This window comes from Arachis ipaensis, chromosome B08 (genome assembly GCF_000816755.2).
Source record: "Arachis ipaensis cultivar K30076 chromosome B08, Araip1.1, whole genome shotgun sequence".
Taxonomy (NCBI): Eukaryota; Viridiplantae; Streptophyta; class Magnoliopsida; order Fabales; family Fabaceae; genus Arachis; species Arachis ipaensis.
Window position 1 is genome coordinate 74,140,901 of NC_029792.2, and position 21,409 is coordinate 74,162,309.

A 21,409-nucleotide genomic window follows, 5' to 3' on the forward strand; every position below is an offset into this window, starting at 1 on the left:
TAAGTGAGACATCAACAAGAGTATTGAGGCATATCACGAGCACTAGATGCAAGAGTGAAGGGAGTACATAAGTATCAATGATTAAAAGAGTAACCTCAAGCATCGATATCAACAATGATGAACACATGCAAGATTAGTTAGGACATGAGAAAAGTGCTAGCTCAACTAACTGCAAGACAATGAAGCATAAAAATTGAAGAAGATGGGGTTAGCGAGGATGAAATTACTAATTCTTGCATGATGTGGCAAGGATAACAAATTATAAACAATAAAAAATTTGATCATGAAAAATAATGGAAGATAAGATCATTGCACGAAGAAGGCAAGTGTTATGAAAAGGAAGCATTAAGTTGAAAGAATATGACCAAAAATGATCCAAAGTGTTGTTGATTCTTTTTCACAAACACTCGGTGTGCATATTATAAACAACAAACAACTTGACAAATCCAAGTGTATAGTGTACTCAAAGTAAAATGCCAACTACCATAGCAATACCAACTAATATAAAATAAGTCAAGAGATATCAAAATAATCCACCAACTCACAAAAATTCAACTTTAAACTCCAACACCAATGCAAGAATACAAGAAGAAAAAGAACTAAGAGTAAACGACAAAGAACAAAACTAAAATGTAACTAAGAATAATTAGAATATTTAAATGCAACAAACAAAAGGAAAATTAAAAAGTAGAAGAGAGTAAGAAATGGAACCTTGAAAAGAGGAAGAAGAAGATGAAGGTAAGTGCAAGTAAGAATAGGATAAGAGGGATGAGAAGAGAAGAAAGAAGAGAGGAGGTGGTGGTTGTCGGTGTTGGAAAAGGAGAAGAGATGGGATGAGAAGAAGGGAGAAGAAGAAAGAAAGAAGAGAAGAAGAAAGAAGAAGAGAGGAAAAGAAATAGGGCAGCGCGCCCCTGCAGGTTAAATCCGCAATGCGACTCATGCGCGTCGTCCACGCGGATGTGTGGAAAGCAGAAAACAGAATGACGCGTACGCGTCAATCATGCGTACACGTGAGAGGGTTTTGTGCGCGTCGTACCACGTCAGCACGATCCTGGAACAACTCACTGTCTAGGCCGTGCTGTAGCATGGTTCCAGCACGATTTTATTACAACAAAAAATTGGGCATCGACGCGTACGCGTGGGACACGCGCACGCGTGACCAGTGCCCATGGCCAGCACACTCTTCCCGCATGGCTCCAGCACAACCGAGTGTGCAGGCCATACGATCGCACCCTTCAGGCACCATTCTCGCATGGTGATTTTTAGGAAGTCAAGTGACGCCTGAGTCATGCGCACGCACGACAAGTTTTTTTTTAACAACATGAGAAATGGCAATTGCAGCACAATCTTAGCATCTATACAAGCAAGATATTTCAAAAATACTTAGAATTTCATGGCAATAACCAAAATTGCCAACTTAACCAAGCTAAGATCAATGAAATCCTCATGAAGCAATGATAATTCTAGCATATTTAATCAAACTCAACAAAAACAATCAAAGAGTCTAAAACTAAATGAAAGAAACTATGTACACGGAAGATCATACCATGGTGGAGTGTCTCCCACCTATCACTTTTCTTTAACATCCTTAAGTTGGACGGTTATGAGCTCATGATTCATTTCTTTGGGAAATCCTCAAGGACATCTACCTTGCTCTCCTTGTTGCCTTTGGTAAGAGTGTCCTTTAAGGGAAGATGCTTCCACTTGCTAATTGAACCATGATTGGGTGCATTGTTTCCTTGATAACATGGAATTTGTGGATCATTTTCCTCTTCTTTGTGAACTCCTCTTATACCCAAGCCTTTAATGACACTTATCTCATCATCACTTCCAAAGTGGACTTCAACTACTTCATCTTCAATGATGCCACAACTAAAAATGGAATGCACCTCTAGTGGTTGCCTTATAATTTTCTCCAATTTAAACTTCACCACTTTCTCTTTGGCTTCAAACGAATAGTCACCAGAAAATACATCTAGCTTAAATCGGGATGTTTTCAAGAATGGCCTCCCAAGCAAGATGGAGGATGGCCTATCTGAGTCAATGGGAGGTGTCTCTAGGATATGGAAATCTACCGAAAAAATTAAGTCCTTAATTCTCACCAAGACATTCTCAGCAATACCCACAACCAAAATTATACTCTTGTCCACTAGCACAAACCTAGCCCTGGATCGCTTCAAGGGTGCAAGGTTCAACTTCTCATAAATCGAGAATGGCATGATACTCACACAACCCCAAGTCACACATGAAATCCTTAAGTTGAATCTCACCAATCATACAAGATACCAAACAAGGATCAGGATCACTATATTTTTCAGGAAAGTCATCCATCACAGAAGAAACAGAGTTACCTAATGGATTCATCCCTAGTCCACCAATCTTCTCTTTGTGAGTGCACATATCCTTAAGAAATTTAGCATATTTTGGAACTTGATGTATGGCATCAAAGAGTGGAATGGTTACCTCCACATTCTTGAAGATTTGCACCATGTTAGAATCAAGCCCCTCATGCTTCTTGGCCTTCAATTGTTCTTCTTCTTCCTTTGCAACTTTCTCCTTTTCATCTTCATTTAACTCCATTGATTCATTCACCTCTACATTAGGAACATCCTCTGCCAACTTGATAGGCTTGGGCTCAACTTCCTCAAGTGTTGTACCACTCCTCAAGGTATTGTATTAATGCTACCCTCCTTGGGTTTGGGATAGGTTGGGAAGGAAGATTAGAAGAGTTAGGGGCTTGGGAGGTGTTGGTGGGAGGAGGCAAAGACATTCTAGAGAGCATCTCAGCTATAGAAGACATTTGGTTGTCAAATTCCCAACTTGTGTACTAAGGATCCTATTGTTCTCCTCACTTTTCTCCACAATAGCCTGAAGTCTCTCTTGTTCTTGGTAGAATGAACGGAAAGCATCCTCATTTGGGTTTGTGGGAGAAGAAGAAGGTTGATTGGTAAGCTTGTTGTCTTTGGTGTATGTAAGAACTGCAACTAATTAATTGACTAATGAAGTAATTAATATTGCCCAAATTAGGTTCCAAAAATTTAGAGTGAGAATTGGAGAATTTAAATATGATTTTTGGACTCAGTAGATTTTTCTGAGTCAGAAAATGTATTTTCTACAAAAAACCGAGAAAAATCGCAAACCGGTAGCCAAACCGGTTTAAGTCTGCCCGGTACTGTGCGAGAAAAAATTTAAAATAGTCAAAAACCTTAGAAAAATATTTAAAGTAAAAAACCGGACATTAATTTTAAAAGTTTGGCCAAACGGGCTAAAAACGCTAACGGGTTGGACCGGGCTCAAGTTGGGCCCAAGCCCAATATATATAAGTCCTTTAAGTGAACCCATTCAGCAGAACACCCACTTAAACATAACACACACCAGAAATTAAGAGAAGAGGGAGAAGAGAGAAGAAGCATTATTCACTTCTCACTTCAATCTGCGATATCTTGAGCTACGGTACTCCGATTTGCATGCCGTCGGTGGCTACGCAAAGCTCTCACTGAGCCCGTCACTTCTATTTAAGACTTGTGATACGTTTCTCGAAATTTCTCTTCCTTCCTGCTGTCCTAAGAAATTCGAGTTTGATGAGTGATGATTTTAAGAAAACCTTGTGTTTTGGTTGTTCAGGTGCTACTCTTTAGTGAGGAAATATATGGTTCTAGCCCAAATTTTAGTGGATGAGGTAAGATTCTCTAGAACCCTAGTTAAATGATTAATTGTGAGTATTATGTTTTTTGACTTATATAAAATGTGTGGTATTAGCTTGAATATTGGAGCTTATTGGTGAGTGTTGATGCTTATTGGAGATTATTGGTGACTTGGATTGTGATTGGAAGCTCGCTTTGTACTCAATTTGAGATTTAGAACATATTGGAAATTGGCCAAGGTATGGTTTTGGTTTTCTCTATATAATATATAATATTTCTGGACACTTAGGCTAGTAACCCATAGGATATGGTTGGATTGTATTGGTTGTTGAGTTGTTGAATGATGAATGATGGTGAATTATGATGGATTGATAATGTTTGAGTATGTTGATGAATTATGATATTGAATTTCATAAAGATGGTGTAAATTAGTTAGATTGAGATGAAATGAGATTGATTATGATGCTTGGTATTGAGAAATTATGATTGATGAATGTGATGGTGGAAGATTGTTGATAAGGTTATATATATTTGATAATTGAGGTTGAGAATATTGAGATGTGAAGGAAAGTTTGGTATGAATGGTGGAATGTGATACAAAGGGTGAGTTATGATGTAAATTGGAGTTTGGTATGGTTTGGTTTGATTTTGGTTGAAGATTGTGGAAAATTGAAGCGTTGTGAGCTTCTGGTAAAAACTAGTTTTTAGTGAATTTTGACGGGTCATAACTTGTGCCTCAATTTTCAAAATGTGTTGAAATTTGTTTGGGATTGAAGTTCATTGAAAAATCTTCATATTGATATAAATTTTGTAAAATTTGGATTTATATAGAGGAAGTTATGATCATTCAAAGTTTGGTGTCAAAATCTGAAATTCTGCTAAGTTACAGAATTTTGTGATTTCTGGTATGTGCACACGCACAGCCTTGTGCGCACGCACACTCCTGTGATTTTTCAAACCTGTGCGCACACACAGTCTTGTGTGTATGCACACATGGGGGAAGGCTTGCTGTTGGCAGCGCTAGGAAAGCATGTGCGCGCACACAACCAATGAAGATTTACAACCTGTGCGCACGCACACGTTGGGAAAGGCAGTCTATTGGGAGCGCTAGCACACCTTGTGCGAGCGAACAGAATTGCGAAAAATTGCACTTGTGCGTAGGCATACCTCTATACGTACGCACACATTTTAAAAATCCTCTTGGGCGTGCGCACGCACACCCCTGTGCGTACGCACATGCCCTTTTTTCAACTTAAACTTTATTTTCAACTATTTCACTTCCCAACCAGTTTGTAAACTTCTGTGACACCTATTTAAGATTCTTTGGCTTAGTTTTGGGTATCAAAACATGGGAAAGATTCCTAGGAGATCGAATTTGATATTATCTTGAAAAATTAGAAAATGGAGGCTTAGGTTTCTGGTGTACTGAGGATGGCCTGGTGAAATGAGAAGGGAGAAGATATCTGAATTGAGAAATTGATAAACTATTGAGTTCAAAAAGGAAATGTTGAATTGACAGTGGTTGAGATGAGTCGAGGTAGCAACGGCGGCGGCGTAAGGACGGTGGTTAATCTCGCTTACGTTGAGATGTGAGGTCTGTGGCAAGAGTATCCCGCTCGCATCCCTTCGGATCAATAGAGTGTGCAGGCATAAAATCCTGGACGGTGTTCCGAGCACCATATCTCGGGGGTTCTCAATGATGATTCTGAAGTGCAACATCTCCATGGAGATGTGTCGGGTTGGCAATTGAACCGACAATGTGATATCATGGCCAATAGGACATGCATTCATCATGTGCATCTTCTATCTATTTGTTTGCTTTGCCGACTTGTAATTGTTTGCCTATTTGTATAACATGTCTAATTGCCTACTTGAATTACTTGGAATATATGCCTATACTTGTGTTTTACTTGCATTGTAATTAATTGTGTTTTCTACTGGGATTGAGGAGGTTCGGAAGGCGGTGGCGACGGGATCACATGGAGGATAGGTTGGTGAAGGCTATGGGACAGCGGAGAGTATTAGTTAGAGAATCCTTTAAGTTAGATTATCCTTTTATTATGTTAAGGTTTTACTTACGCTTTACTGTTTTAGATATGCTTTAAGGTGAATCTTGTGATGGGTATGAAGTTCTAGGATTGCCTCTGGATTCCCGGTGTCTTATATCTTACATCATTGGGCACTGTTACCATACTGAGAACCTCCGGTTCTCATACCATATTTCTGTTGTTATTTTTCAGATGCAGGTCGCAAACCACCTCGGTGAGTTGCTTTGGGTGGTGACAAAGTGGAGGATCTTCATTCTATTGGATGTCTTTTGATTATTTTGTATATGTCTCTCATCCTTTGTACTTTGCTTTTTCCTAGAGGCTTATGTTGAGAGAAAAACTTGTATAAGTTGTTTAACTTCCAAACTTCTGTATGGTCTGTATAGAACTAGCCGGCTTAAACTCCGTGAGCCATGGCTAGACTTTTATACTATTATACTCTTATCTCTTGTTATATTATATCTGTTTCTTGTGTGTTAATTTAGTAGCTTTGTGAGTACGTTTTGCGCTTTTCAAATCCTGTTTTGAGCTATATCCTTCATCGGGCTTCTAGATTATACTATTTTTTCTATATATATTATATGTATGAGCTTAGAACTGTCGTAACCTTTGATTAACCTTTGCTTTACGATGCGAGGTAAGGCTTAGGATAATTAAGGTGTTACAGTGTAGTGGTTGGTATCTTTGGTTGTTGGGTGGGCTTTGTTGTGAGTATTGAAATGGTTGATTGTGGTGATTTTGGTTGCTTTGGTATGAGTTGTTGTTGAATGGTGGTTGAGAAGAAGATTGGTAATTATTTTGGTATTGAGAAAAAGAATTGAACGGCCCTTGATTCTACCTTTGATTGTTGTTGTTCTCTTGAGAGTTGTCCCGCCATCCTTGATTGTAGTTATTACCTTCAGAGTAATTTCCTTGATTTTGAGGATGGTAGGAAGAGCGATTATTGTAGGGATTAGCTACCTCAAGAGTGTAGTCTCCTTGGATTTGAGGGTATTGATCGGTGTAGTGTGAAGTACAAGAGCACACACCACACACGCTTTGAGGTCCCTCAATTTGAAGAATTTGAGGTGGGGCTTGAATGGCTTGGATTGATGAAGATGATTTTTGTCCTTGATGAATCTCCTTGAGAAGAGTGGTCATCTCTCTAAGCACCTTGGTCAAAGCCAAATCGGAAGAAGGTGCTTCTGTCATACTCTTCGGAGGATTATTTCTCACTCTAGCATGTTGGGCAGCTTCGGCAACATTATTGATCAATCTCCATGCCTCATCCTCCGTCTTGTATTTAACAAGAGAGACACCACTAGATGCATCAAGTAATCTCTTATTCGATGCACAAAGACCTCCAATGAAATAGCTAATGAGCAAATAAATGTCCATCTGATGATGTGGACAAGACTCCAACAACCTCCTGAATCTAGTCCAGTACTCATAAAGTGTCTCTTGGTCCATTTGCATAATACTAAAAATTTGCTTCCGGATGTAATCGGTCTTTTCTAGAGGAAAGAACTTATCCAAGAATTTTCTTCTCAATGGATCCCAATCAGTTACCACTTTGTCAAGTTGAGAGTAAAACCATTCCTTTGCTTGCCCCTCAAGAGAGAAGGGGAAGGCAAAGACCATAATAGCAACTTCATCTGTGCCTTGTCTCCTAGCCGTAGAGCAAGCCACTTGAAAATCCCTTAAGTGTCTAATAGGATCTTGGCCCGGTAATCCATGATACTTAGGCAACAAGTTGATCAAGCTATTTTTCAATTCAAAATTAGCATTAAGATTAAGATACCGGGTTTGTAACGGTTGAAGAACAAGATCCTGCACTCCTTGCTCATGCAAGGTGATCCTTCGAGGTTCCGCCATGTGATTATCACTGCAGTACTCAAGGGTATGTCAAAAGTTCCAACAAAGGAGTAAGAAGTTCCTTCGTTGAATGAGGATTCTAGATCACTCTCAGATTGGACTAGTGTGTTGGAAGGTTCCTCAAGAGAGGCCGATGCAATAGCCGTATAATCCAACCTACGTCTAGCTTGCCGAATGTGAAGTAAAGTTCTTTCAAGTTCAACATCAAATTCGGCTAAACTAGGATATGGTTGTGACCGAGCCATTCAACTTGGAAACTGTTTATACCCTGGGTCGAGTTATCCGACTTGGGATGTTTAGCGACAAAGCGACCGACCACTTCAGGTCAGACTATCCGACCTCTTCTCAAAGAGCTCGGCCAAATTTCCAGGAAAGCCCAATAAAGGGCCCAGATAGAGGAACACGACCCAAATCCAAAGGCAGCCTAAGCCTATAGAGATAAGGGTGGTCCCCTTGAAGATAAGATGACCTTTACTCAAAGATAAAGATAAGATAAGATAACTAACTTATCTTATCTAAAAAGATCACTCCACACCATTATAAATACACTGGAGCACCCAGGTATAACTCATACTCTGATTCTACTAAAAACCTGCTTAATACCCTTGCTAACTTAAGCATCGGAGTCCCTTGCAGGTACCCCCCACCCTCCGGTAACGAAGGATCAGCAGTGCAGCAAAGCTCAACAAGTCGGATACGATAGCTCCGGCCGCCACTCAGAGCCGGACACGTCATCTCCGATCAGCACAGAAGATCTCGTCCGAGATTGACCTACAGTTTCTGGTAACCCAAGGAACATTGGCGCTGTTGCCGGGGAACCTGGAAGTCACCCCATCACCATGGCGGACAACCATGACAATGACCACGATTCAGATCTAGAAGATAGAACGCCGCACAAGAACACGGACACTACACCAAAAGATACCCCTCAACCTAACAAAAACAACGATTCACCAAATATGGGAGCGGTGGAGGCACTTCAGGATCGCTTAAAGCAACTCGAAAAGGAGGGGGAACATCAACGGAAGCTGAGAGAGACCTACGAAGGGAAGTTAGGCGACGCCGTGAGTTAGAGGACAAACTCCTAAAACTCGAAGCCTATCTCAAAACCAAGACTACTCGATCAAGTCACGAAGATGACTCCCGTAAAGACCAAGATCCGTTCACCAGAGAGATCATGAGGGCCAAAATCCCAAAAGACTTCAAACTTCCCGACATGACTCTGTATGACGGGACTACAGATCCCGGCCATCATCTCAGCAATTTCAGAAGTAGAATGTACGTCACCGACGCCTCAGATGCAGTTCGCTGCAAAGCCTTTCCGACTACTTTAACGAAGACAGCAATTAAATGGTTCGACAACCTACTTCCTAGGTCCATCTCAAGCTTCAATGACTTAGCCAAGAAGTTTTTGACCAGATTCTCCATCCAAAAAGATAAGGCTAAGCACGCCCCAAGTCTATTAGAATTAAACAAGGAGATCGGGAAAGTCTTCGCAACTACATGGAAAGATTTAACAAAACATGCCTGGACATACAAAGGCTACCAACGGAGGCCGCCATTATGGGCCTCATCAATGGCTTGCAAGAGGGACCTTTTAGCCAATCTATATCGAAAAAATACCCCACATCTCTGAATGAAGTGCAGGAACGAGCAGAGAAGTACATCAATATGGAGGAAAACTCTCGACTAGGAGAGACCTCAAAATCCGGATTCACCTATCCCTCCCGGGATAAGGATAAAGAGTCCAAAAAGAAGGAAGATTGACATGGGGAAAAAATCAAAAATACCATAATTACACCCTTCTTCGGGTGTCCCTTGTGGATGTCTACAGAGAAGTTTGCCACACCAAAAAAATACCCCCCGCTCGACCACTCAAAGGCAAAAAAGGAGGAGGAAATCGGACTGAATATTGTGAATACCATCGAATCCGTGGGTATTCTACCAACAAATATTTTGACTTAAAGAATGTCATAGAAAAACTAGTCAGAGAAGGGAAATTAGATCGGTACCTGGCCACCCGAGACGATGAGCAAAGAAAAAGAAGAAGGGACGAAGATGTCGGACGAACTGAGCGATCACCTCGTACACCAGAAAGACACGACCACATGATACACGGAGGATTTGTGGGAGGAGGAATCTCCAAATCATCTCGCAAAAGATATCTTAAAGAAGTATATCATGTCGAGGGAAAGGAGGAAGCACCCGACATCCCCGCAATTACTTTCACCAAAGAAAATACATCCGGTATCATCTCAGGACACGACGATCCCATGGTCATCACTTTTATACTGGAAAATACAAATCTCCACAGCACACTAATAGACCAAGGGAGCTCCACCAACATCTGATTCAAAACTGCCTTCGACAAGCTCGGCCTAGAAGAAAAAGAACTCAAAGCATACCTGAACAGCCTGTTCGGACTGGGAGACACCCCAGTTCAACCACTTGGATACGTCTCACTACACACAACCTTCGGAAAAGGAAGCCAGTCAAGAACACTCAAGATAGACTACATTGTGGTCAACGTGAGTTCGGCCTACAACGCCTTAATAGGTCGGACAACATTGAATCAGCTCGGCGCAATAGTCTCGACGCCACATCTATGCATGAAATTTCCAACTACAGAAGGGATAGCTATAATAAAAGCAGACCAGAAGACGGTGCGCCACTGCTACAACGAAAGTGTAAACCTCAGATGCAGAGGTGAAGAGTTCCACACAATCGAACTCGGGGGAGTTCAGAGGCGGGAAGAACTCCGCCCACAGCCCGAAGGTGAAATAGAGAAAGTCCAGATCGGAGACATCCCAGACAAAACAACTAATATTGGTACAATCCTAAAGGGAGACATAAAAGAATCACTCGTACGGTTCTTACGAGATAACATCGACCTCTTTGCGTGGAAGGCAGCAGACATGCCAGGTGATGAGCGGATAAATTATACGCTTTTTGGCATTATTTTTAGTATGTTTTCCATAGATTTTAGTTAGTTTTTATCATATTTTTATTAGTTTTTATTTAAAATTTACTTTTCTGAACTTTACTATGAGTTTGTGTATTTTTCTGTGATTTCAGGTATTTTCTGGCTGAAATTGAGGGACCTGAGCAAAAATCTAATTTAGAGGCTGAAAAAGGACTACAGATGCTGTTGGATTCTGACCTCCCTGCACTCGAAGTGGATTTTCTGGAGCTACAGAAGCTCAATTGTCGCGCTCTTAATTGCGTTGGAAAGTAGACATCCTGGGCTTTCCAGAAATATATAATAGTCCATACTTTGCTCGAGATTTGATGGCCCAAACTGGCGTTCCAATTCAGCATAGAAATTCTGGCGTCAAAACGCCAGAACTGGCATAAAATCTGGAGTTAAACGCCCAAACTGGCACAAAAGCTGGCGTTTAACTCCAAGAAAAGTCTCTACACATGAAAGCTTCAATGCTCAGCCCAAGCACACACCAAGTGGGCCCCAGAAGTGGATTTTTACACTAAACACCCTAGCTTACTCATTTTCTGTAACCCTAGGTCACTAGTTGATTATAAAAACCACTTTTAGTGATTCATTTTGTACCTCATGACGCTTTACACGTTTCATATTGTATTCTCTGCGGAATGAATCTCTAAACCCCATTGTTGGGGGTGAGGAGCTCTGCTGTTCTTCATGAATTAATGCAATTACTACTGTTTTCCATTCTATCACGCTTGCTTCTATTCTAAGATATTCAGTCACACTTCAACCTGATGAATGTGATGATCCGTGACACTCATCATCATTCTCACCTATGAACACGTGCCTGACAACCACCTCCATTCTACCTTAGATTGAATGCATATCTCTTAGCCTCATGATTCAGATCAGAGTCTTCGTGGTATAAGCTAGAATTATTGGCGGACATTCCTGAGATCTGGAAAGTCTAAACCTTGTCTGTGGTATTCTGAGTAGGATCTGGGAAGGGATGACTGTGACGAGCTTCAAACTCACGAGTGTTGGGCGTAGTGACAGACGCAAAAGGATCAATGGATCCTATTCCGACATGATCGAGAACCGACAGATGATTAGTCGTGCGGTGACAGTGCATTTGGAACATTTTCACTGAGAGGACGGGAAGTAGCCATTGACAATGGTGATGCCCAACATAAAGCTTGCCATGGAAGGAGCCTTGCGTGCATGAAGAAGAAAATAGTAGGAAAGCAGAGATTCAGAAGACAAAGCATCTCCAAAGCCTCAACCTGTTCTTCATTACTGTATAACAAGTATTTATTTCATGTTCTTTTACTTTTTACAATTAAATCTGAGAATTATTGATATACTAACTAAGAGTTACAAGATAACTGTTCATACCCTGGGTCGAGCTATCCGACCCGGAATGGAGGAACACGACCCAAATCCAAAGGCACTTCAAGCCTATAGAGATAAAGGCGGTTCCCTTGAAGATAAGCTGACTTCACTCAAAATAAGATAAGATAAGATAAAGTAACTAACTTATCTTACCCGAAAGGTCAGCCCACATTACTATAAATACACTGGAGCACCCAGGTATAACTCATACTCTAATTCTACATAACACCTGTTTAATACCCATGCTAACTTAAGCATCGGAGTCTCTTGCAGGTACCCCCACCCTTCGGTGACAGAGGATCAGCAGCACGTTCAAAGTTCAAACAAGTCGGACGTACCAGCTCCGGTCACCATTCATCAGCCGGACACATCGGTTCCGACCAGCACAGAAGATCTCATCCGAGATCGACCTACAGTTTCAGGTAACCCTCGGAACATTGGCGCCATTGCCGGGGAACCTGGAAGTCATCCCATCACCATGGCGGACAACCATGACAACGACCACGACTCAGATCTAGAAAATAGAACACCGCACAAAAATGCGGACACCCCACCAAAAGACACTCTGGAATCCAATGGAGACAAAAATTTAGCTAAACCGGGAGCAATGGAAGCCCTTCAAGATCGCTTGAAGCAATTTGAAGAAGAAACCCAACAACAACGAGAAATCGGAAAAGATCTACAAAAAGAAGTACGGCGACGTCGAGAATTGGAAGACAAGTTATAGCAATTAGAAGCCGATCTCAAATTAAAAGCCCCTCGGGTCACTCCTGAGGAAAGCTCACGCAAAGAACAGGATCCGTTCACCACGGAAATAATGAAAACCAAAATTCCAAAAGACTTCAAACTCCCGGATATGATTTTGTACGACGGCACCACCGATCCCAAACATCATCTCAGCAATTTCAGAAGCAGAATGTACCTTACCGATGCCTCAGATGCCGTTCGCTGCAAAGCCTTTCCGACAACCCTCACAAAGACAGCGATCAGATGGTTCGACAGCTTACCTCCCAAGTCCATCTCAAACTTCGACAACCTAGCGGGAAAGTTCCTTGCCAGATTCTCCATCCAGAAAGATAAAGCTAAACACGCCCCCAGTCTACTAGGGATCAAGCAAGGAGATCGGGAGAGCCTCCGCAACTACATGGAAAGATTCAACAAAACATGCATGGACATACAAAGCTTACCCACAGAGGCCGCCATCATGTGACTTATCAACGGCCTCCGAGAGGGACCCTTCAGTCAGTCTATATCAAAAAAGTACCCGACCTCCTTAGACGAAGTGTAGGAACGGGCAGAAAAATACATCAACATGGAAGAAAACGCTCGGTTAGGAGAGACCTCAAAATCGGGGGCCTCCTACCGTGACAGAGACAAGGAATCTAAAAGAAAAGAAGATCGACAAGGGGAGAAAATTAAAAAATACCATAATTATACTCCCCTCAGAGCATCCCTAGTCGAAATATACAAAGAGATCTGCCATACAGAAAAAATTCCCCCAGCACGGCCCCTCAAAGGAAAAAGGGGAGGAGGAAATCGGAAGGAATATTGTGAATATCATCGGATCAGAGGACACGCCACCAACGAATGCTTCGACTTAAAAAATATCATAGAAAAATTGGTGAGGGAAGGAAAATTAGATCGATTCCTGGCCACCCGAGATGATGATCAAAGAAAAAGACAAAGGGATGAAGATACCGAACGAACAGAACGATCACCTCGGACACCAGAAGACATGTCCACATGATACATGGAGGATTCGCAGCAGGAGGGATCTCCAAATCTTCCTGCAAAAGGTATCTCAAAGAAGTATATCATGTCGAAGGAGAGGAGGAAGCACTCAACATCCCAGCGATAACATTCACTAAGGAGGACGCGTCCGGCATCATCACAGGACACGACAATCCCATGGTCATCACCATCATATTGGCAAACGCCAACCTACACCACACCTTAATAGACCAAGGGAGTTCTGCCGACATCTTATTCATGACAGCCTTTGATAAACTCGGCTTAGAAGAAAAAGAACATAAGGCATATTCAAACAGTTTGCTCGGGTTAGGAGATACCCTGGTTTGACCACTAGGATATATATCACTACATACAACCTTCGGAAAAGGAGACCAATCCAGGACCCTCAAAATAGACTACATCGTAGTCGATGTAAGTTCAGCTTACAATGCTCTCATAGGTCGGACAACACTCAACCAATTCGGCGCAATAGTCTCGACCCCACACCTATGTATGAAGTTCCCAACTCCAAAAGGGATAGCCACGATAAAAGCTGACCAAAAGATGGCACGTCGCTGTTATAACGAAAGCCTAAACCTCAGAGGCAAAGGAGAAGAGTTCCACGCAATCGAGTTGGGCGGAGTTCAACGACGAGAAGATCTTTGCCCCCAACCAGAGGGTGAGATAGAAAAAATTCAGATCGGGGACACCTCGGAAAAAATATCTAATATCGGCACAATCCTCAAAGGAGATTTAAAAGAATTGCTAATACAATTCTTACGAGATAATGTCGACTTCTTTGCATGGAAAGCCACAGACATGCCAGGCATAGACCCTAAGCTAATGTGCCACAAGTTGGCGGTCTACCCAGGATCTCGACCGGTACAGCAGAGACGAAGAAAGCTTGGGCTAGAGCGATCCCAGGCTGTGGAAGAGCAAGTACAGACACTGCTGGAAGCCGGATTTATAAGAGAAGTTAAATACCCGCTATGGCTAGCCAACGTCGTCTTGGTGAAAAAATCGAATGGGAATTGGCGAATGTGCACCGATTACACCGATCTCAACAAAGCTTGTCCAAAAGATCCATACCCACTCCCAAGTATTGACGCCCTGGTAGATGCTTCCTCTGGATATAAATATCTCTCGTTTATGGATGCATATTCAGGATACAACCAAATTCCCATGTATCCACCAGATCAAGAAAAGACCTCGTTTTTAACACCAAAGGCGAACTACTGTTACATCGTGATGCCCTTCGGTCTCAAGAACGCAGGAGCTACTTATCAAAGACTAATGAATAAAGTTTTTTCGGATCACATCGGAAAAATCATGGAGGTCTATGTGGACGACATGCTAATAAAAACACAAAGCGAAGAGACACTATTATCCGACCTGGCTCAAGTATTCGACACCATAAGGAAGCATGACATGCGACTCAATCCCGCAAAATGCACCTTTGCAGTAGAAGCAGGCAAATTCTTAGGCTTCATGCTCACTCAAAGAGGAATTGAAGCAAATCCAGACAAATGTCAGGCCATACTCAACATGAAGAGCCCAACCTGTGTTAAAGAAGTACAGCAACTCAACGAGAGACTGGCCGCCCTATCCCAATTCTTAGCAGGAGCCGCGATAAGATCTCTTCCCTTCTATGCTACTTTAAGAAAGGGAAAACAATTCGAATGGACAATAGAGTGCGAGCAAGCCTTCCAAGACCTCAAGAAGTTCTTAGGATAGCCACCTATCCTATCCCGACCGTGAGTTGGAGAACCACTCATATTATACCTCGCAGTGGGAAGCAAGGCAGTAGCATCAGCATTAGTCAGAGAAGACGAAAATGGACAACAACCTGTCTACTTCATTAGCAAGGCACTACAGGGATCCGAGCTGAACTACCAGAAAATAGAAAAATTCGCCTATACTCTTATCCTAACATCTCGACGACTCCGCCCGTACTTCCAGGCTCACACCATTAAGGTTCGAACTAACCAACCCATAAAAGGAATATTGCAGAAAACAGATCTAGCAGGCAGAATCTTACAATGGGCAGTCGAGTTGTTAGAGTTTGATCTCCAATATGAAGCTCGGATAGCAATCAAATCACAATATCTGGCCGACTTTATCGCAGAATTCACAGATGCCCTAGAAACCCCCACAGAATGGAACCTTTACGTGGATGGTTCTTCAAATAAGACTGGAAGCGGCGCAGGCGTGATAATAGAAAGCAACCAAGGAACCCAAGTTGAGCTCTCCTTCAAGTTCGGGTTCCCAGCCTCAAACAACCAGGCGGAATATGAAGCATTATTAGCTGGCTTGAAGCTGGCTAAAGAGGTCGAAGCTCAAAAACTCAATATTTACAGCGATTCACAAGTGGTTACATCACAAATAACAGGGAGCTACCAAGCCAAAGATCCCACCATGAAAAAGTATATGGATAAAACCAAGGAACAGCTCGGACAAATCGGGGAGTATAAGATCTGCCATATACCCCGCAAACAAAATGCCCGAGCTGATGCACTCTCAAAACTAGCCAACACCAAACCAGGGGGTAACAACAGAAGCCTCATCCAGGAAATGTTGCAGAACCCGTCAATCTCGGAAGAGGAAAAAGTCCTGACTATAATAAGTCAGGACCAAGGATGGATGACCCCTATAACCAACTACCACAAAACAAGAAGGCTCCCCATAGAAGAAAAGGAGGCAAAAAGGTTAAAAAGGGAGGCACAGTACTACACCATCATAAACAACATCCTGTACAAAAGAGGAATCTCAACACCTTTACTAAAATGCGTGCCAACCTCCAACACAAGAGAAGTGCTAGAAGAAATACACGGCGGTATCTGTGACAATCATCTCGGAGCATGAGCTCTCGCAAAAAAAGTGCTTCAGGCGGATTTTATTGGCCAACTCTACAGAAAGAAGCCACAGAATTTGTAAAGACATGCCCACCATGTTAGAAACATGCCAACTTTCACATCGCCCTGCCAGAAGAACTCATCAGCGTGACCTCGCCTTGGCCGTTTGCAAAATGGGGACTCGATCTTCTCGGCCCCTTCCCACAGGGATCAGGACAAGTTAAATTCCTCATAGTAGGGGTAGATTACTTTACAAAGTGAATCGAGGCAGAGCCCCTAGCCAATGCCACCGCTCAAAGAAGCCGAAAATTCTTATATAGAAACCTTGTCACGAGGTTCGGGGTTCCATATTCAATAACCACAGACAATGGCACTCAATTCACAGATGCAGGCTTCAGAAAACTAGTAGCCGACTTGAATATAAAGCACCAGTACACCTCCGTTGAACATCCACAAGCCAACGGACAGGCCGAAGCTGCTAACAAAGTCATATTGGCTGGATTAAAACGGAGATTACAAGATGCAAAGGGAGCCTGGGCAGAAAAGCTTCCACATGTCCTACGGGAATATCGAACAACGCCACATTCCACCACGAAGGAATCCCCCTTCCGATTAGCATACGGAATAGAGGCAATGATTCCAGTAGAGATCGAGGAAGGGTCGCCCAGAGTAGTTCACTACAATGAGGGAGCAAACTCCCAACTTCAGAGAGAAGAGCTCGACTTGTTACCCGAACTCCAGGAAAGAGCTCGGATCAGGGAAGAAGCTCTAAAGCGCCGAATGGCTTCCAGATATAATCAAAAGGTAGTGCCGAGAAGTTTTGCAGAGAATGATCTCATCCTAATCTGAAATGATATCGGAACAACTCGACCAGGAGAAGGAAAGCTGGCAGCAAACTGGAAAGGACCCTACCGAGTTGTAGAAGTACTTGGAAAGGGCTACTACAGACTGTCTGAACTCGATGGACGAGAGCTTCCCAGGTCGTGGCACGCTTGCAACCTAAGAAGGTACTACAGTTAAAAAACGATAAAAAGATCTTATCATTGGATGCACTCTTTTTCCTGAAAAGGTTTTTTAATGAGGCACCAAGTTGAGACTCAGACAATCCCATATGTATCTATTTGCACTTTTCCTTTAAATAAAATATATTTTAGATATTCTACAAAGATTTCAAGACGTATTAATCTGAAGCATTCATCGTCCGATTATAAAGCAACAGATTGGCAGAAAGTGAAAAAAATTTCACTGCACGATCACGATAAAGACAACCGTCCGATAAAGGTGAAAACGCGATTCACCCAAAGGACGATCTAGAGATGACAACCACTTTCTACAAATCGGCAAAGATGAACACAGAATAATGTAAGAAGTTATCGAAAGTGATCTAAAAAAGAACCTGACGAGGTCTTACGGATCGCTAAAATAATAACTTAAAGACTGGTCGAACATTAAGAAGTCGAACTAAGTCAAACCAAGTTATAAGTAAACCCTGGAAAGAGGTCTGGCCAACCCTATTAAAGAGGATTACTTTAACTTAGAAGGGCCCGACATAACAAAGTCAGCCCAAAACAAAAAGTTATTAAAGTAGTCCCTAAAAGAGATCTGAGAAAGATCCAAGAAAGAGGACTACAAAAAATAACTTAAAGGAGACCGACATAACCAAGTCGGACTCCTACTACCAAAAAAGTTATCAAAGTAGTCCCTGAAAGAGATCTGACAAAGATGCAAGAAAGAGGACTACAAAAAATAACTTAAGGGAGACCGACATAACCAAGACGGACTCCTACTACCAAAAAGTTATCAAAGTAGTCCCTGAAAGAGATCTGACAAAGATCCATGAAAGAGGACTACAAAAAATAACTTAAGGGAGACCGACATAACCAAGTCGGACTCCTACTACTGATAAGTTATCAAAGTAATCCCTGAAAGAGACCTGACAAAGGTCCAAGAAAGAGGATTACAAAAATAACTAAAAAGAGATCGACCTGACGAAGTCAATCTCCTACAGACAAGTTATAAAAAAGTAATCTCTGAAAGAGAGGATTACAATAATAACTTAAAAAGGGACCAACGCAAAGGAACTAGTCACAAATACGGAAAGCCGAGAAACAAGTTGGACCTCACAAATTGTAACCTCAAAGGATTCAAGCTGCAAACAATGAAATAACCCAAGGAGGTCGAGCCACAAGATATCACACATCAGCAGAAAACAGAAAAATGGCAAATCAAAAGGCATTATGTAAAATCTACAAAGTTGCAAAAGCCTCGAAGGCCAGCAAAATCTAAGGATGGCGAGCTACCTTTTTTGTTTGTCAAAATAAAAGTTGCTAGAAAAGAAAATAGGAAAGTGTCAATAAATAAATAAGAAAGTTTTAAAAAGCCCACAAGCCGGGCCAACTACACAAATTCCCAGGAAAGAGATCAGCAAGCATCAGGAGCCTTCTTGGCAGCATCAGGACAAGGAGAAGGAGGACGAGTCTGAATCGGTACGGTGTCTACAGTTCCATCCTCCCGGTTCAGAATCTGGCAATCCGAATCAGGTGCAACCGGAGGAACAGAAGAAGTCGGCACTTTAGCAGAGGACACAGGGGGAGGAACAGCCTTATCATCATCACCCTCATCATCAGGGACAATCTTGCCATCTCTGACAATATTATCCAGGCTAAAAAGGGTGAGATCAGCCTCGGGAGCAATGACCCGAACTTGCTCCTTCAAGTTCTCGTAAGCAGCAGTCACGCTGCCAACAAGATGACCTTGAAGCTCAGAATAATCTACCCGGGCATGGTCGAGCTCCTCCCTCAGGCGCATCACCTCTCGATAAGAGGTAACGTAACTATCCTTGTGCATCAAGACTACGTCCTCAGCCAACCTCAACGAAGCTGCCAATGACTGAGAACTCGCCTCCTCATTCTTCAAGTCCTTCTCCAGCTTGGCCACCTTCGTCTCAAGCTCCTCCTTTAACTCCTTCATCCGATCAAACTCTTGTTTCGCCTCCTCCATAAATGCTTTAGTGGCGTGGAGAGGGAGATTCTGAGCAGTCCGATATATGGCAGCCGACATATACGCCATCTTCACGTGATTTCGGGCCATGAATTCCAGGTGATGAAGGATGGACACATCGTCCATGGAGAGAGCGCCGTACGGACCGATTTGTTGATCCACGAATTCAATAGCATTAAAATCAAGAGCATCGAGGTCGAAGGGCTCGACAGTCTTTTGTTTTTTATTGGGAGGAGCAACAGAAGGAGCAGCAGAGGCGACGTAAGGATCTACCAAACGAACTCGGGGTGTAGGGATCACTTTCTTCACCCCGGTGGAACTCTGCACTGATGGCTTCTCGCGCACCTGGGAGGATCCCTCCCCAGCTGCCCTGGCAGCAATATTTCTAGCAGCAGTCGCCCTCTGTGCCCTCTTAAAAGCTTTCATAGCTTCATTATTCTTCATTGCCTCTGCAAGCAAAACAGAAAATTCAGCTACAAGTCGGATAAGTCGGAAAAGACAGCTACAAGCAACATAAACAAGATAATAAAAGAAACACAAGATACCCAGTTCAGTTTAAAGAAGAGAAGGATTGGTTAGAAATTTCTTTGTGTTAAGATGGGGAGGTTGACCCCAGCATTCTTCCAAGATAGTCACAAAGGCTCGCTCAGCCTCATCCAACATTTCCCACGAATACCGGGAGCCCCTCACGTCTTTTTGCCATTCCAAGGGAAAAGCAGGTTCGTCATTCTCATCCAGAAAAAAGGGCCGAGATCCTTCAACAGCTCGGACCTTGAAAAAGTAGTTTTTAAAATCACGGAACGACTCGTCAAACATGGAAAAAACCTTCTTTCCTTGGGTAGAACGAAAGGAGACCCAAGCTGACTTCTTTTTTACCACACCGGGCTTAGTCAAGACAAACAGATAGAAAAAGGGAGACTGGGAAGCAGGAATACCAAAACCATCGCACATCAATTGGAAAATTTTAATAAAACCCCAGGAATTGGGGTGAAGTTGAGAAGGGGCAACATTACAAGACCATAATAGATCGGCTTCAAATTTGGTAAAAGGAAGGGTGATACCCATCTGACCAAAGAAAAAATCATAAGCATAAAAGAAAGGGCGACCATCAACAACCCGAGTTGAAAAGCAGACTCTCTCGTCAGAAGAGGGGGGACAAGTTCATAGTTTTTCTCATCTCCAGAATTACTACAGACACTATGAAACTGCCTAAGCTGAGCACAAAAATCAGAATCAACCAACGAGACACACATGAGAACCATGGAGTCCACCCAGTCGGCCATACCCGCAGGAACCTGGGAAGGCATCTCTACAACGTTATTTTGGGAAGACATGAGGTCAACTAAATCCTACAAAAGAAAAGAAGAGTGGATTACTAACAAAACATCTCGGATGAGGGGCAAAATAACTCGACAGACAAACAAACAGGAAAAGAAAACCCCAAGACTCAAACCAAAGCCCTTGGGACATCCCTTGGAGGCAGTAAACAAACAAGGACTTTCAAGTTACTTCTACAGCCTACATCCCGGCACTCATCAAAATAAAATACAGAAAGAAAAACAAAGGAAGAAAAAACGCAAAAGGTCCACCCTCCTACAGTTTATCTGAAGTTCCAAAAAAGGTCAAGGCAGAAAAACAGCAAAAGGCGCAAACTTTCTCGAAATAAAGCGAAAAATCAGCAAAGAACAAGCATCAACATCGAAACACGAATCATCAAAGACGCAACTCACAAACATGCAAAGCCCCAAAAAGCATCAAGCAACAGGAAAGCAAAAAGGATCATGCAGAAGAGGAAAGAAACTCCCAGAACACACATTTCAAATAGGAGCGACAAAAAACAGAAAAGATGCAAACTTTCCTTAAAAGCAAAATCAAAACTCCATCATAAAACCAAAGCGACAAAAGAAGAAGAAAAATGCGAGTGAAACTAACCTGGAGAAGAAAGAA

The 21,409-nt window shown here is 42.4% G+C and overlaps 1 protein-coding gene across 1 annotated transcript; it reads right to left on the reverse strand.

Annotated features, from left to right (window-relative positions):
• Positions 6,527-7,546, reverse strand: LOC107611128. The gene has a single exon (XM_016313089.1). It carries the CDS (start codon positions 7,544-7,546, stop codon positions 6,527-6,529), a length of 1,020 nt encoding a protein of 339 aa, XP_016168575.1.